Below are 18,412 nucleotides of genomic sequence, written 5' to 3' on the forward strand. Positions count from 1 at the left end.
CCAACTTGGGCCAGTGAAGCAACGTCCTCCACAACTAGACTGAAGAACAAAACGACAGCAACTTGTCTGTTACCCTTCCCCCAATTCCCCAGCACTGTTCCCATCCCCCCCAATTCCCCAGCACTGTTCCCATCCCCCCCAATTCCCTAATAAAAATCTTAAAAAAAACTAGAAACATTCAAGTGTTTGTAACAGTAGAATGGATAAGTAAGTTGTAATGTATTCATGCAACTAAATATGCTAAAGAAAATTAAAATGAGTAAACTAGAGCCACGGACAATATATTCAGCAAAAGAAGCAAGACGTGAAAGAATACTACCATGAGATTCTATTTATATAAATTTTTAAAAGGCAAAACTAAACTAAGAATGTATAGGGGCACATAACATACTTATGTGATGAAATTATAAGGAATTACAGGAAGTGATTAAAACAAAGTCTGGGCAGCGGTAACCTCCTCAGGGAGGCAAAGGCGCAGGGGGTTTCCAGGGTGCTGGAAGTTGTTTCTTGACCTGGTGATGGTAACACAGGTATATTGACATGGTTTAAGTTACTAAGCTGTGCATTTATATTCTGTACACTTTTCTGGATGCATGCTTTATTTGACTATAAAAAATTTAACATTAAACAGAAATTGTGAGGAGAAAGATGAGTAGGTATGAGGTTATACGTGTTTTTTAAACCTCTTCAAAACACACTTAAAGAAAAACAACAAAATGAGAACTGTATTATACAGAATAAGGTTGGAGGAACAAAGTTTAATATTCAAGTTACAATAAGATATTACAGAAATCTATATGAATAGTTCTCTATAATTGATAAGTACAAAGGAAATAAAAAAGGAATTTAAGGAATAAAAATATAGACCAATACTTTAAAAATTGATAATGTAAGTAGTATTTAGGAAATACTAACAAAACTAAATTATCCCTTTGTGCCTATGATAATAAATTAAATTAACCACTACTGTTGCGGTATAGGTAAAGATTTTCATTCACTGGTAGCACAGAAAATTGATTCACTATTTTTAAAGGGTTGCCTGATGTATTTCAAGCAATTTTCTTTCCTGAGAATGTATTTAAAAAAATATTATAATTTCAGAAGTCACTCATAAAATAATACTCACCTTGCTTCAGAATTTTGGGGATCTACATGTAACAAAGCTGTAAAATCCTGTATGGCTGCATTCCAGTTTCCATTTTCATAGTAAAACATTCCACGTTTCAATAAGGCATCTATTCTTTTGGGATCATAAAAAATACACTACATGCGGGTGTGAGGGTGAAAAGGAGATACAAAAATATATCACATAATAAAAAACAAACAAACCAAAAAAGGTCTATAAACCCATAGCAAATTAATAGATTACAACCATGTTTTTAACCTCAGATTATACAAAAGCGAATTAAGATATAAAGACTTTGAGACTTGCATTTAAAGACCATGATGTTAGAAAATCCATTTATCCCCAAACTCTAGAAAAGGGAGGTTTTGAGACAGAGAGAGANAGAGAGAGAGAGAGAGAGAGAGAGAGAGAGAGAGAGAGAGAGAGAGAGAGAGAGAGAATATATAAGTAGCTAAGTCTTTTGCCCACTGTAAATTTCATTGATACAATTTCCTAAGAGACTTGTTCAACTAGGGTAGGGTTATACTGGATCTACCAACTTTATCTTAATTATATTCCCAGCATTTTATCCCAATTCAAGATGATACACATTAGACCACATCAATGCTGATTCAACCAAATCAAATATGAATTAATCCACAATAGTCCCTAAAATGATGAAGACACATGAATTGGTATTGGCATGGTTCATTCATTGACATACAAGGCAATAGAGTGAACGGACTAATCACTGTATACTCAATTACAAAGCTCCTTGCCTATTGATAATGGGAGGTGGGGAGAGATGGAAGCACAAAAATTACCAACTATTTTTAAAACACACACACATTAAAAAAAAACCTAGTTTTGAAGTTTGACCTCAAGTTGCTTCATTTGTCAAATTTTAAACTATTGGCGCCAGATGGAGAAAACGAACACAACAGATGATATAATAATTTCAATATCTTCAAAAGAAAATAGTGAAAAGATTTTTTTTCTAGACCAGAAATTACCAAAACTTACAATATTATCTTGAAGCAAAAATAATGTCAGGTGTGTGGCTAACCATCATGGATTAAGAAACAGAGTAGTTTCTGGGAAAATGGAAAGCTAAATTATTTAAATAACCTCTAAATTCTCAATTGTACTAAGAACTAAGAATGTAGAGTTAAAAGGAGATAATGGTTGCAATTCTGCTGCAATCAAGGGAATAATTTGCCTGACTCTAGCCTCAGAGTACAATTCAGCTAAAAGTGCACTTCCTCAAGGGAATTCCTTGACATCCCCCAACTAAATATACATTACCACCACCACCACCACCACCACGCCCCCCCCCACACACAAATCATTATTTCCTTCATAGGCATTAACATAATTTGCAAGTATATATTTATGTATGGATTTATTTCTTTAATATCTGCCTATTAAACTATAGGCTCCATATAAGCAAGAAACATGTCTGTTTTTTTGTTTGTTTGTTTGTTTGTTTTAGCTGAGCCATCCTGCCACCTGTTGGCAGCTCAGCGGCAGCTCATCTCGGGCAGGTCATCGAACCGCTGTTGCTCAGAGCTCAAACTCTTGAGCGAGCTCTTAACCAACTGAGCCACTCGGCCGGCCCGAAACGTGTCTGTTTTATTCATTATTTATTCACTACTTTGTAGAGTGCCTTAGTCAATAAATATTTGTGAGTAAAGGAATGAATGAACAAGTCAGTGAGCACAGCTTTTTTGAGAACAGATGGGTTTGCTGCAGAAGAGAATCAGCTATGTCTCAAGAGTTGCATGGAAAATGATTTTCTCCGTAGGGAAGAAGCAATTTTCAACGGTTTCGTTAACCAGTGCTTTATGGTTCAAAGAGAGACAGCTGGAAAAATTATGCCTCCCTCAGATTTATCTCAAATGCTCCCACACCCAACTATTCGCTATAAATCAATTCATTCACTAATAATAATTTCTAAAAATTGACTCAGCCATAAAAAAAGAGTGAAATCTTGCCATTTGTGACAACATGGATGGACCTAGAAAATATTATGCTAAGTTAAATAAGTCAGACTGAGAAAGACAAATACCATATGATCTCACTTATATGTGGAATCTAAAAAACAAAATAAACAAAACAGAAACAAACTCATGGATACAGATAACAAACTGATGGTGGGCAGATGGGAGGGAGGTTGTGGGGGAAGTGGTAGGGATTAAGAAGTACAAATTGCCAGTTATAAAAATAGTCACAGGGAGGTAAATACAGCATAGGGAATATAGTCAATAATATTGTAATAACTATGTATGATGTCAGATGGGTACTAGACTTATTGGGGTGATCACTTCACAAGTTACACAAATGTCTAATCACTATGTTGCATACCAGAAACTAATATAATATTGTATGTCAATGGTAATTGAGAAATAAAACTTTACTTAAGAAAAATCGACATATGAGTAGTGGTAATATCAATTGAGTAATGAATGCCCTAGGTCCTAACCTATAATAGTTTTGATTATACAACTATGTGAAAGAATATCATAATCTAAAATATATAAATGGTAGCACTATATGTGATATAGCTTACTTTAGAAAAGTCATCAATGGCCAGTACTTTGTTGGTTATTTCATACATCTCACCCCTCCTGAAATACATATCAGCATCCATGGGCTTGCACTTAATTGCCTGGGTATAGTTAAGAATTGCCAGAGTAATGTCTTTTTTTCCCCTGAAAATTTCAGCCTTTGAAAAATATGCTTCTAAAGAAAATTAAAAAGGTAAAATTTAGTGTTACAGTTCTTTTATTAACTATGAAAAATTTTAAAGATTAATCCCTCTCTCTCCAATGCTATATATAGTCTTAGAGTAATGTTTCTCTATTATACTTTCCTAACCATTTAATGTAAGGGTTTTTGGGGGTTTTTTTTTATTTCAACAGTGCAAACTTTGTTCTCAAAGCCTGGATAAATATTCATTTATGGTTAAAAGCATTTTCAATTTCAATTTGAAGCAACAAAAATTAACTATTACCTTTTTGTATGTCTGAAATGTTTCATAATATGTTTTGTTTTATTTTGTTTTGTCTTGTTTTGTTTAGCTGAGCCATCCCGCCACCTGTTGGTAGCTCAGTGGCAGCTCAGCTCGGGCCAGGACTCGAACTGCTGTTGCTCAAAGCTCGCACTCTTGAGCAAGCCCTTAACCAATTGAGCCACTTGGCTGGCCCATATTTTAATGTTTATAGTAAAAAGTTAGATTTTGATGGCAGTAATTGTATGGACTTTTAGCAGAGATGAGCTTAGATTTTAAAACATTTATTAAGCTCATGCTACATTTTAGGAATATGTTGTGGATGCTGGAAATACAAAGATGAGTACAACATTTTTTCATTGCCAAAAACGTCCATGTCTAGTCATTCAAGTCGGTTAAAGTATGTTGCATAAGGGCAAACACACAGATTACATCCAACCAGGAAGTCTTAGGAACACTACAACTCTAATTCAGAGATTTGTGGTCAAGAAGAGATTTGTGAATCACTTCTAAAACTAAAAATTTGAAGTTCGTATTGTTCTTCTGGAATGAACAGTAAGCAACCAATTTATTGTAATGTATACCAAGGATATTAACATTTAAAACCATCATGAGTATTTTGAAAACAATATAAGATATAGGAGTCTTTTAAATTTACAATATCAATAGTAATTTTAATTTAGGGAAGACACATCCCATTTGGGGACCTATGTTGACTTACGTATCTTTATAGTACCACTAAATAACCAAAGCTTAGGTAAAGATATAATTAATATAACTGACTGCACAGACAACCCACCTGCATTGTTTTTATTACATTTATTTATATAATTCAAGTCATCCAAAGCTTCATCAATTTTGTCTTGGAAAAGATAAATGAGATGTCGGTGCCAATAGGCATTGAGAAACAATGGTTCCAAGAGTATAGCCTAGAAAATATATATATATAAATTCAATTGAAGTTGCTGTATTAAAGGAATATACTCTATCAAATTTCAAATACTATGGATCCCAGTGGCTCTGTATGTGTATGGTATAAAATAGTACCTCCCAATCTAACAAACAAAATCTAGTGCTTTTAATATTTATTTGAAAATGCTAATAAATATAATTTTACAATCACAAATGTACAATACAAATTGACTATTCAAAATGTTAGTAAAAATTACTATATAATTATATACAAGAGTAAATTATTAAAATTGTTATTTTGGTGAAATAAAACTTACTTCTTGTAGATCATTCATGGCACTCTGTAACTTTCCCAGTTTCCTATAAATAGCTCCACGCCTACAATATGAAAATGCAGCATATATTTTTTTATTATTTATTTCTTCAGTCAAGATCTCCACTTCAGATTCATAATGTTTAATGACCTCTGGAGGAAGACCAGACTCCAAAGAATCACTCAACTCGAGTTTTGGTGGTTCTTTCGCTTCTTTAGGCAAGTCTTCAGGAACAAACATTTTAACAATTTTCTCCCTTGAGGTTGTCTTCTGAGGTTTATGCTTAGAGAACATATCAATAACCCATGTTCGAGGGTCTCTATTTTCTGGAATTCCTCCCTTACTTCGGGTAAATTTGTCAAAATTTAAACAGGAGGGTAGGCTGGGACATCGAAATTGACGTTCATATAATGGAACTTTGAGCAGATATTTCCTCTGTCCAGGAAGGATCCCGTGAGACATTGATCTAGTTTTTAAAAGAGTGATTTTTAAATTGTAGCAATATAATTATTTTTTACAATCAATAAATCAACTCAGCCACAAAGAAAATTTCCATTTCTCTGTTGTGCATCAGAGTTGCCCAGAGACTTGTTAATTAAACACAGATTTCTTGTGTGTTGGCTGGATTTGGTGGACTCAGTTACCAAAATAAACCACAGGAGGGGACAGAATGGGAATCACAGAATTTTAACTCACAAGGATCTGTGGCAATAACTAAATGACTAAAGGTCCCCAGAAATTAGATAGATGGGCAGCCTGCTAAGGTGTTCTTTGACTTGCATAGATAAAAACTTTTAGGTCTTCTGGATGAAAGCCTAACCAGTTACAGTGGGGGTTCATAACTTCTTACCCAGCCATAAGTGACTCAGACATAAGCGAGTTCGCAATTCAAAACCTCTCATGGGACAGGAAGGCCAGGCCAGGTCCCAGTAAGGACTGGGTATGGTTAATGAATTTTCCCCTAAAGTTTCCAAAGGTATGAGAAAGATTAAATGTGCAAACCTTCTGGGGGTTATTAGATACTGGCTCTACACTTATGTTGATCCACAGATAGATACCCACTGTGAATATTACTGAAGTACATCAATCATATTAGGGAATTATGAAGGTCAAGTGGTAGAAAGAATCTTGGCCTGAAACCATCTACCAGTGGATCTAGTGAGACATATACCCATCCTGTGATAATGTCCATACTCACAGAATCTGTAGTGGGAATAAATAAACTTAATGGCTGCATAAGCTATACACTGAGGGATATACTGGTAGTAAAGGTCAAGTGCAAATCTCTGGAACTGCCCCATTCCATCCCATACCACCATCCACCAAGATAGTATACTAAAAGCAATACCTGACCATAAGGTATCTCTAATAAGGGAAATTAGAGATTGGTGCACTAAGGAAAAGATGTCACCTCCGGCTTGTAGATAATAAATTCTGCCTCTCTCGGGGTATAGCAAGATGGGCCAAGTAAACAGATTCACTTTCAGGGGCAGGTCAAGTATGGAAATTTTGCTAGTGGCAATCAGGACTAACCATTTAAAGAAGCCAGCCAGAATGAATATGATGAAACAAGCTTAAAGGTCTAATATAAAATGCTAAGAAGGATGTTTCTGTGTTAAGCAAGTTAAGATTAGTGGGGGGAAAACCCTCAAACTATAGAAATAAAATTATTTCTTAAGTTGCTCCATAAACTTATTTCATAGTTATGCTTCTGTGGTAAATTAGGTTAAGATAGGATTTTTTTTAACAAGTTAGGAGAGCTGTACTAATGTATCATCTTAGATCAAAACTCCCAGAGTTTGTTTTACTGCCTCCACCAAAAGGTTTATCCTATGGCCTCTGTTATACCTGTTGGCAATCTATAAAAATTTCAAATGCAGTTATTAAAAAGCAAAGAAATATCTTTAAATAGTTAAACTTTACAATCAAAATGATATACGGTCAGTAAGCAGTAAAACATCCCACTCAAGCAATGTTAAATCTGCTTATATCCTTTATATAGATTGGTATCAATTCCGTCATGGTCAAAAAAATACAGTATATTATCCTTTTTATGATGGTGAAGATACATCATCCTTTGAGAAAAGAAAATGTAATTCAGAAATCATTTGCATTTTATACACCAATAATGAACTATCAGAAAGAGGAATTAAGAAAACAATCCCATTTATAATTGCATAAAAAAAATAAAATACTTAGGAATAAATCTAACCAAGGAAGTAGAAGAACTATACTCAGAAAATTATAAAACATTGAATAGAGAAATTAAAGAAGATACAAATAAATGGGAACATACACCATGTTCATGGATAGGAAGAATTAATATAGTTAAAATATCCATGCTACACAAAGCAATATATAGATTCAATGCAATCCCTATCAAAATACCAATGGCATTTTTCACAGAACTAGAACAAATAATCTTAAAACTTATATGGAACTATAAAAGACTCTGTAGCCATGGGAATCCTGGGAAAGAAAAACAAAACAGGAAGTATCACGCTACCTGATATCAAATTATACTACAAGGCTATAGTAATCAAAACAGCATGGTATTGGCATAAAAACAGACACATAAATCAATGGAACAAAATAGGGAACCCAGAAATAAACCCATGCCTATATGGTTATTTAATCTATGACAAAGAAAGCAAGAATTTACATTGAGGTAAAACAATCTATTTATGAGCAATAAATGGTGCTGGGAAAACTGGACAAATACATGCAAAAAAAAATGAAACTGAACCACCTCTTTATGCCATATACAAGAATAAACAAAATATATTAAAGACTTAAATGTAAAACCCAAAACCATAAAACTCCTAGAAGGAAATATAGGCAGTAAACTCTCAGACATTACCCTTAGTAATATTTTTACTGATATAAATGGAATGGAAACAAAAAGAAAAAAATAAACAAATAGGGCTGCATCAAACTAAAAATGTTTTTCACAGCAAGGGAAACCATCAAAAAAGCAAAAAGACATCCTAACGAATGGGAGAAGATATTTGCCAATGATACATCTGATAAGAGATTAATACCCAAAATGTATAAAAAATCATACAACTCAACACCAAAAAAAAAATCCAATTAAAAATTGGGCAGAGAACCTGAATAGACATTTCTCCAAAGAGAAGGACATACAGATGGCCAATAGACATGAAAAGATGCTCAACATCACTAATCATCACAGAAATGCAAATAAAAACCACAATGAGATACCACCTCACTCCTGTCAGAATAGCTATCATCAATAAATCAACAAACAAGTGCTGGAGAGGATGTGGAAAAAAGAGAACCCTTGTGCACTGTTGGTGGGATTGCAAATTGATGCAGCCACTATGGAAATCAGCATGGAGGTTCCTCAAAAAATTAAAATACAACTACCTAATGATTCAGCAATTCCACTCCTGGGTATTTATCCAAAGAAATCCAAAACACTAATTTGAAAAAATATATGCACCTTTATGTTTATTGTAGCACTATTCACAACAGCCAAGATATGAATACAACCCATGAATAGATGATTAGATAAAGAAATTGTGGTACATATATACAGTAGAGTATTACTCTGCTACAAAAAAAAAACACAATGAAATCTTACCATTTGCAACAACATGGATGGACTTAGAGGGTATTATGCTAAGTGAAATAGAAGTCAGACAAAGACAAATACCATAGGATCTCACTTGTATGTGGAATCTAAAGAACATAATAAACAAATAAACAAAACAGAATGGACTCATAGATACAGAGAACAAACTAATGGTTGCTAGATGGGAGGGGGGGTTGGGTGATGGGTGAGAAAGGTGAAGGGATTAGGAAGTATAAATTGATAGCCACAAAATAGTCACAGGGATGTGAAATATAGTGTGAGGAATATAATCAATAATGTAAAGACTATTTAGAGTGTCAGATGGGTACTAGACTTATTGGGGGGATCACTTCATAGATTATATAAAATGCCTAACCACTGAGCTATAAACCTGAAACTAATATAAAATAATATTGAATGTCAACTACAATTATATATTTAATCCATGGGATGTAAAGTACAACATAGGGAATATAGTCAATGGTATTGTAATAGCTACGTGTGATGTCAGAGGGGTAGTAGACTTGGTGGAATTATCACTTTGTGAGGGGTGTAAATGTCTAATCATGTTGTTTTGTACACCTGAAACTAATAATTTAAAAAGTACAAAAAATAATAATAATGCTAAAATGAAATAAAATAAAATAAAAACACTAAGAAAACAATTATAAAAACAGAAAATGTATCAAAAATGTATAAGCAATCTTTGATCTAAAACATTCGTCAACTTAGAAACACCTACCTAAATTCTTCTAAAGATGAGCTAACAAAAAATGCTTCTAGATATTATATTTGTTGCAGGGGAAATTTAAACAGAAGTAGTGTGCAGAGAACTCAGAAGGTGAATGGCATTCTCCACTAGGGTTGGTCTCTTTTCCACTCTGTCACTCATATTTATAAAAAGTTATTCCCAATCTTCTAAGGGACAATAAGTTAACACACCAAAATATAATTGACCCCTTTTCAGAACCAGCAAGTCTTCATAATAATAAAGTGAACAAAACGTGTACGACTCTCTTATCACCAGGAAAGTCTTTACTCTTCAAAATGGCATAAGTTTAATGAATTGTTTGTCATCTGGAGGTATCTAAAGAGAAACAAAGCCCAGAGCATTTTGGAAACTATTTTGCACAACACTGGGGTTATAAGAAAATTATATCCTGAACTTAAATATGAACATACCTGGACTTTGAGTTGTTATCTTAGGTCCCTCCATATTTTTAAACATGCCAAATACTATTACCTCCAAGCAAGGAGAAAAATTATTTCTTTGAGTTGATCTCTGAATTAGGCCTCATAACATACAAAAAACAGTTTGCCTATCTAGATTTAATAGTCAACTTTATACTTTAAAATTTAGAAACAGTTAAATCCCAACAATCTATTTTGATTTTTGAATAGGTGGTATTTGTTCGGAGCAGGGGTTGGGTTTTGGTCCTAAATCGTTTAAGAAAAATAACTTAGTAGATTATATTTCTTTCCACTAAAAGATTTCCTTTAGCCATCACATTCACTTAGTCTTACTTCATGTCCTTAAATCAGTCCCACCTTTAAATTATAGTTTGAACTATTCACATATTTATACTACTAAATAGCTGTATATTTAAAAAAAAAAAAGATTGTCCTTTAGCTAAGAGTTCAACATATTTTCAGGGCTGAGAAAAATAATAACAAGTTCAGTGGATGAAATTATATAATTAAGTCCAAAACCACAATGCAATTCTTAAATTATAACAATTATTGATTAAACAAGACCTTTTAAGAATCTTTGGAGGCTTGGATAAATCGTCCAACATGTTTGAAAGTTTACTGAATTTCAGTCCTTTCTTCCATTTCATCTTCTTTTTCCTGGGATAAACAATGTAACTAATGCCAGCTTTTCTAGATGCTTCAATGAGAGAGAGAGACAGATTTCTCATACTGTAATTGTCTTGCATGGTATCTAAGATGGCATCTATATTTTTTTTCACAGAGTTGGATTCCTCAATTTCGTTTAGTTCAATCATCTGATGATGCTTCAATTCCTTTGCTTTCTGAAACATCACCTCTTTTAAATGGTTTTGCATGTCATCCTTAATCTCTAATGGAGCAATGGTCCCCTCCTTCCTCAACTCAACTGCAGATTTTACTCTCTTATTAATAAGAAAATAAAGTGGCAGAAAAAAATATAAAGTCAATTTAAGTTGCTATACATTTCAAATTAATTCAGTTACAATTATTAATGAAGTTTGGGCATTATTGAAAAATTTAAAATCATGTATTCTTGATGTTTTTCAAGTCAGCTATAAAGTTAATAATGGGGTTAAAGCAAAGTGTAATAATTTGATCATACAATATTTTGTTAGCTACACAAATATAACAATATAAAGTAGGAATGCATTGTGATATATATTCTTAATTTAAAGAAAATGCTTTTTACATATCCAAATAAAGAACATGTTTTACTTTTACTTTTAATGCAAACACTGGATAGAATGGGCAAAAATTATTAAAATGCTTTACCCTATAAAATAAATTCATTAGTCTATTTTCAAAAGCTCTTTAACAATATTGAATTTCTGTACATTATTCAAATATTCTCTACAATAGTTTTCAATTCAATATTTATAAGCTTAATAACAGAATTCCAGCCTAATATTTATTTTCTCTAATATTATATCAACTTAATTTAACAATAAAATCAATATTATAATACATTAATAATTGTAAATAATTTGCAGTCATTATGCATTAGTACTTGAAACCCTAACAGTACTCATTACTAGTAAAAGAGATTAGTTTTAGTCCTTTGATATAGCATTTCCTGTCTACTGAACAACTGTCAGTAAGTTAACTGCATTTAATTTTGCTAATAATTTGTTTTAGAGCTATTTTTCTTTACAGTGAATTTAGGCTCAAATTTCAAACATAACAATTTCATACAAACTAGTTATATGCTTCAATATGTACTAAAGTACATTAGACATATTGACCCTCCATGATTTACTATACTTCCCTTATCTCAAGAACTATGTTAACTTGGAGTGACTTCAGAAACATGGCAGCATGAGAGGTGCTCCTTGAAATCGCCCATGGAACTTACAACAAATTGAACAGCTATAAGTCAACAAAAGATTCCCTATACAAGACACAAGCACATCTGAGAGATCTGTGCATCGAAACATCTGAAGATGGATTAATTGGGGCAAACAAAGAAGGAGGGATGGGGGAAGTGCAGAGAAGGGGGACGCAGGACGCAGCCCAGAGCTCACTGTGGTCCCAGGAGAGGGAAGGATTCAGACTGCAGGTGCGTTTCTGTGGCCCACAATCCTGCCTGATCATATAATATGGCTGACCCCTGTGATCAGGGCAGAGACCTCAGGGCAAGGACCGAATACAGAAGGGTGACAACAGCAGTTTAAGCCCTCACTGCCAGGCAGAAAACAAAGACATGGAGCCTGGCCACCTCCCCTCACCCTCCCAGTGTTAGAAGCAGGCTTCAGAAGAAACTGTAGCAGTGTGGGATTAAAAAGCAGAATATCTACGGCCCTGAGAACTGGGAGGCAGTCCTGGAGCAGCAGACGCACAGTGCAGCTAATTCTGGTGACAGAGAAGGAGCTGTAGGGGCAAGGCAGCTGTGGGCTGGAAGTTGCCATTGCTGAGAGCCACAAACACATCTGCCACCTCTCCCAGCCCATCCCACCCCCATCTTTCAGGGCGGATCCCTGCAGGGACAACCAGGGCTGCTGAGACACGCAGGCTATGCATTGGACTACAGGGGCAGCATTGGGGTTTCAGAGGCTCAGAACCCCATCACCCACTACATCCTCCTACAGAGGCTGTGCCCTGAGACCCAGGCAACCTGATCACAGAGGAGAAGCCCACCTCCCAGGAAATCTCCCACTGTGCCAGAAGCTGGAACAGCGCAAGAGAAAAGAAAACACTGCAGCATGAGAGAAAATAAACACTCCACCGACATCTACTGGAAAGCAAAAGTAATACCTCTTTATATCAACCTGCTAGAGAATCCATTCCTGTTGATGCCCAGGAAGAGGAATAATAATTAATTGCCACAAATAGCCAAGGTATCAAGACAGCTTAGAAAGAAAATGAAAAATCTCTAGAAAATGAACTTAAGGACATGGAAATATTGTGACTTAAATGACAGAGAATTCAAGATTGAACTTCTGAAAAAACTCAGTGAGATGAAAGAAAACCCAGACAGGCAGTACAATGAACTCAGAAATAAAATCAATGAACAAAATGAATATTTTGCCAAAGAGATCGATATTTTAAAAAAGAACCAAAAATAAATTCTAAAGATGAGGAACTCAATAAAAGAGATGAAGAATGAAATAGCCATCATAGGAAATAGAGCTGACCAGATGGAGGAAAGAGTTGGTGATATCAAAGATAAAAATCTGGAAATGACACAGATAGAAGAAGAGAGAGACTTGAGAGTTAAATGAAAGAACTCCACAAAAACTTTCTGACTCCATCAGAAAGAGTAACTTAAGAATAATGGATATACCAGAAGGAGAAGAGAGGGAGAAGGAAACAGAGAGTCTAGTCAAACAGTCAACAACAACTTCCCAAAACTATGAAAAAAATTGGATCCTCTAATCCAAGAAGCAAACAGAACACCTAATTACCTCGATCCCAACAGGCCTTCTCCAAGGCATATTATATTGAAGCTGTCAAAAATTAATGAAGGGCAGCCGGTTAGCTCAAGTGGTTGCAGCACAGGCTCTTAGCCGGGGTTGCTGGTTCGATTTCCACATGGGCCAGTGAGCTGCATCCTCCACAACTAGATTGAAGACAATTACTTGATTTGGAGCTGATGGGTCCTGGAAAAAACACATTGTTCCCCAATAAAGTTTAAAAAAAATTCATGAAAAAAAAGAATTCTCAAGGCATCCAGGAAAAAGAAGACAGTAACCCATAAAGAAAAGCCCATGAGATTTTCAGCAGAAACTTTACAAGCCAGGAGAGAGTGGAAACAAATATCCAGACTATTAAAAGAGAGAAATTGCCAACCACAAATAACATATCCAGCAAAATTATCTTTTAAATATGAAGGAAGAATAAAGACCTTTCCAGACATACAGAAGTTGAGGGAATTTTCCACCACACGGCCTGCATTACAGGAAATACTGAATGAGGCTATTTGACCTGAAACAAAAAGTCAAAAGGACACAAAACCATGAGCAAGATTACTAACAGACAGAAGCAAGAAATGGCAACCCCTACACAAAATAGACACTATATATTTAAACATAACAGAAAAGGTAAAGAAGATAAAAACATTAAAAAAAAAGACAACTTGCTACTGCAACTCAGAAATGAATTCACAGCACGAATAGGGATAACTGTGACAACAAAAACATAAAAGGGGAAAGAGTACAGGTCTAAATCTGCAAAGGGGAATGGAGATAAGAAGCAGGCTGAAGAAAAAGGACTACTGTAAATATGAAGCTTTCTTTTATATAAACTTAATGGTAACCACTCAAAAAAAATCCAGAACTGAGACATATAACATTAAAAAAAAAAAAAGAAACACAGGGAAAAATCATAGAATCCAGCCAAACTAAAACAACAGATAGGAACAAAAAGACAAAGAAACAATGGAGACACTGAGCTACCACAAAACAAAAGATAGAATAGCAATAGAAAACCCTCATATATCAATAATCATTCTAAATGTAAATGGACTGAACTCACCAATAAAAAGGCACAGAGTAGCAGATTGGATAAAAAAACAAAACCCAACCATATGCTGCCTTTGAGAGACACATCACAACTGCAAGGACAAATATAGACTCAAAGTGAAAGGATGGAAAATGATACTCCAAGCAAATAGAATCCAGAGAAAAGCAAGTGTATTCATGTTTATATGTGACAAAACAGACTTCAGGATAAAAAAGGTAACAAGAGACAAAGATATACATTTCATAATGATAAATGGGACAATATCAACAAAGACATAACACTTATCAATATATATGCCTCCAATCAGGGAGCACCAACATATACAAAGCAACTACTAACAGAACTAAAGGGAGAAATTGACCAAAACACAATTATTGTAGGGGATATAAATACGCCACTGACAGCTATGGATAGATCATTCAACCAAAGAATCAGTTAGAAAATATCAGTCTTAAATGACACATAGGACCAAATGGACATAATTGACATTTACAAAGCATTTCATCCTAAAACACCAGACTATACATTCCTTTCTAGTGTACATGGAACATTCTCAAAGATAGACTATATGTTGGGAAATAAAACTAGCCTCAACCAATTTAAGATTGAAATCATACAAAGCATATTCTCTGACAACAAGACTTTGACACAGGAGATCAACTGCATAAAAAAAAGTGAGAAAAACCACAAATATGTGGAGATTATACAACATGCTATTAAAGAACAATTGGGTCAAAGAAAAATATAAGGAGAGATCAAAAGAAACAAAGAAACAAATGAGAATAAAAATACATCCTATCAAAATTATTGGGATGCAGCAAAAGCAGTATTAAGAGGGTAATTTATATCATTACAGGCCAATTTCAAGAAACAAGAAAAATCCCAAATAAACAACCTAAGATTACATCTTAAAGAACCAGGAAAAGAAGAACAAATGAAACCCAAAGTCAGCAGAAAGAGGAAAACAATAAAAATTACAGCAGAACTAAACGAAACAGGGAACAAAAAGACAATAGAAAAAAATAATGCAACAATGAGCTGGTTCTTTGAAAAGATTAAAAATTGAGAAACCCCTGGCTAGACTCACTAAGGAACAAAGAGAAAAGACGCAAATAAACAAAATCAGAAATGAAAGAGAAGTTACCACAAATACCACAGAAATACAAAGGATCACCCAAGAATACTACGAAGGGCTATATGCCATCAAATTCAATAACCTAGAAGAAATGGACAAGTTCTTAGAAATATATAGCCTTCCTAGACTGAATCACAAAGAACTGGGAAATCTAAATAGACTGATCAACAGTAAAGAAATTGAAACAAATATCCAAAACCTTCCCAAAAACAAACAAAAAAAACCAGATTCCTTCACTAGTGAATTCTACCAAATATTCAAAAGAGGATTCAATACCTGTCTTCCTCAAACTTGTCCAAAAAATTGAAGAAGAGTTAATACTTCCGAACTCATTTTATGAGGCCCACATTATCCTGATACCAAAACCCGGAAAGGATAACACAGAAAAATAAAACTACAGGCCAATATCTCTGATGAATAGAGATGCAAAAATCCTAAACAAATTTCCAGAAAATTGAATACAACAATGCATTAAAAAGATTATATGTCACGACCAAGTGGGTTCATCCCAGGGGCACAAGGATGGTTCAACATACACAAATCGATCAATGTGATACACCACATAAACAAAATAAAAGATAAAAATCATATGATCATATCAATAGATACAGAAAAAGAATTTGACAAGATACAACATCCATTTTTTATTAAAACACTTAATAAAATGGGTATAGAAGGAAAGTACCTCAACATAACAAAGGGCATATATGACAAATGCTCAGCTAATATCATACTTAATGGTGAAAAACTGAGAGCTCTGCCATTTATCACGTTCTGACCTTAGCTTTTTCATGTATAAAACAAGGATAATACCTCACCTTCCTTCTCATCAGGATATTACGAAGCTCAAGATCAAATTGGAATAGTGTTCATGGAAATTCTTTAAAACTATGAGCCCAATTTAAGTATAGGTCAATATTATAAGTGACTTGATTTATAATATACCAGGTAAAGTCAAACTATGAGTATGAGAAACTTCTGAGCTGTTGAAAATCTTAAATTGGCACCACCTACCACAATCTTACATGAGCTACTGAATACACACTTGAATCCAAACTTTCAATCAACTCTAGATGAATTACCTGAGTACACTATTTCAGGAAAGCAATCAAAAAAAGCATAAGTGGTGATTATTACTAGTAAAATAAACATTTCTTTTGAATAATAAAAACTGAAAATTTATCATACCTTTAGTTGTGGAGATTGTATGTTGAAACATTTTGAGATATTGTCAAATGATAAAGATTTTCTCAAGATAAGAGACTGAAATCATAAAATGATAATTATACATCAACTGCAGATTCTATGTGGTAAGCTAAAATATCATATGGCAGTTGACTAATGGTAACTGTTTAGGTAAACTAACAAAATGCAGAAATACTGATTAAAGTAGAGGTTCTTTTGAAGTCTCTGAATTTACAGAGAGGAGCAGAACTTAAAATCCATCAATTAATTTAGAAAAGCATATTAAAAAATGGAAATGATCTGATTTTTTAAAATTCAACTGGGTACAACACACACTTACCTGATACCTGCTATATGCAAGATGCTATCTGCTAAGCTTTCCAGTTGGTACAAGTGGCACAAGTGTGTGTGCATGCCACCTCTAATCATAAGTTACCTCACCCTTTTGCTCCATAAGATCACACAAATATCATCACTTACTATGAGAGCTCTTATATTAAGAGTTGGGAAGTTCTACTATACTAGATAAAGTAGAAAGTACAAAAAAAAAAAAATAAGACATGTTCCATGTTCTCGACCAGTGTGATGGTGACAACAGACATAAAGAAATGACTACAGTCCGAAGTGGCCATGGCAATGACTGCAAAGATGGCACGAATCAGGTGCAAAGGAACACAGGAGAGGGAGGGGTCAGTTCCGAAAGGGAAGGAACCTACACAGATCAGCTTGACGAGGTAGCATCAGGGCAGGCCTGTGAAAGGCAGCAGTATTTCCATGGGCTGAGGAGTGGTTGAGAACATCCCAGGCCAATGGAGTAGTCTAAGCAGGCATTGAGACGTGTCATATTGCTGGGATTTGGGTCCCCAGGGATTGTGGTGCAGGCAGAGGACAGGGTATGTGGAGGTTACACGAAGGCAGAAGTACAATGGAAGGTAGGATAGAAAATACAGTTGAGGCCAGGTTCTGGGACTTAATTAAGCACTCTGACTTTATTTGGTAGGTAGTTATTCAGTTTTTTGAGATATGAGTAACATATCATACCTGTGTTCAGGAAAGAAGATGGATTGGAAGAAGCAGCTACTGAAAATGGGAGTTATCTGACAGGTAGGTGTAAGGTGTGGTAGACTTACCACAGAAGTCTAGAAAGTGCGAATGGCATTCAAACTCAAAAGTGTCATTCGTTGGTTCAATTATTTTTTTATGTGATGCTCACTGCTCTAGGTGTTATGGATAAAACAGTAAACAAGACTGATATGACCCCAGCCTGGTGAGGAATACAAAGATCAAATATATAAAAGAACAAATATTTAATAAGTGTTATAAGGAAAATAGCAAAAAAAGAGTGATCTACATAAAATAATCATTATCCCCTCCAAAAACAAAAAAGTATTACCTGACTGTATGAAACATGTATTTAACCCAGTAAAATGACTACAATAGGGAGTTGATTTATCCCAGGACATTAAGA

At 34.5% G+C, this 18,412-nt stretch overlaps 1 protein-coding gene across 1 annotated transcript in view; it reads right to left on the reverse strand.

Annotated features, from left to right (window-relative positions):
* The window catches only part of TTC6 (tetratricopeptide repeat domain 6), a 209,195-nt gene that overhangs the window by 67,512 nt on the left and 123,271 nt on the right, over positions 1–18,412 (reverse strand). Inside the window, exons 10-15 of the mRNA XM_019644672.1 lie at positions 16,948–17,022; positions 10,692–11,068; positions 5,345–5,807; positions 4,915–5,044; positions 3,675–3,847; positions 1,127–1,263 (exon numbers count right to left, since the gene is read on the reverse strand). Coding sequence (XP_019500217.1) covers positions 1,127–1,263; positions 3,675–3,847; positions 4,915–5,044; positions 5,345–5,807; positions 10,692–11,068; positions 16,948–17,022 — 1,355 coding nt within the window. The remainder of the gene's footprint in view (positions 1–1,126; positions 1,264–3,674; positions 3,848–4,914; positions 5,045–5,344; positions 5,808–10,691; positions 11,069–16,947; positions 17,023–18,412) is intronic.

The sequence above is a fragment of the Hipposideros armiger genome, unplaced genomic scaffold, assembly GCF_001890085.2.
Source record: "Hipposideros armiger isolate ML-2016 unplaced genomic scaffold, ASM189008v1 scaffold_90, whole genome shotgun sequence".
In the NCBI taxonomy this organism is placed as follows: Eukaryota; Metazoa; Chordata; class Mammalia; order Chiroptera; family Hipposideridae; genus Hipposideros; species Hipposideros armiger.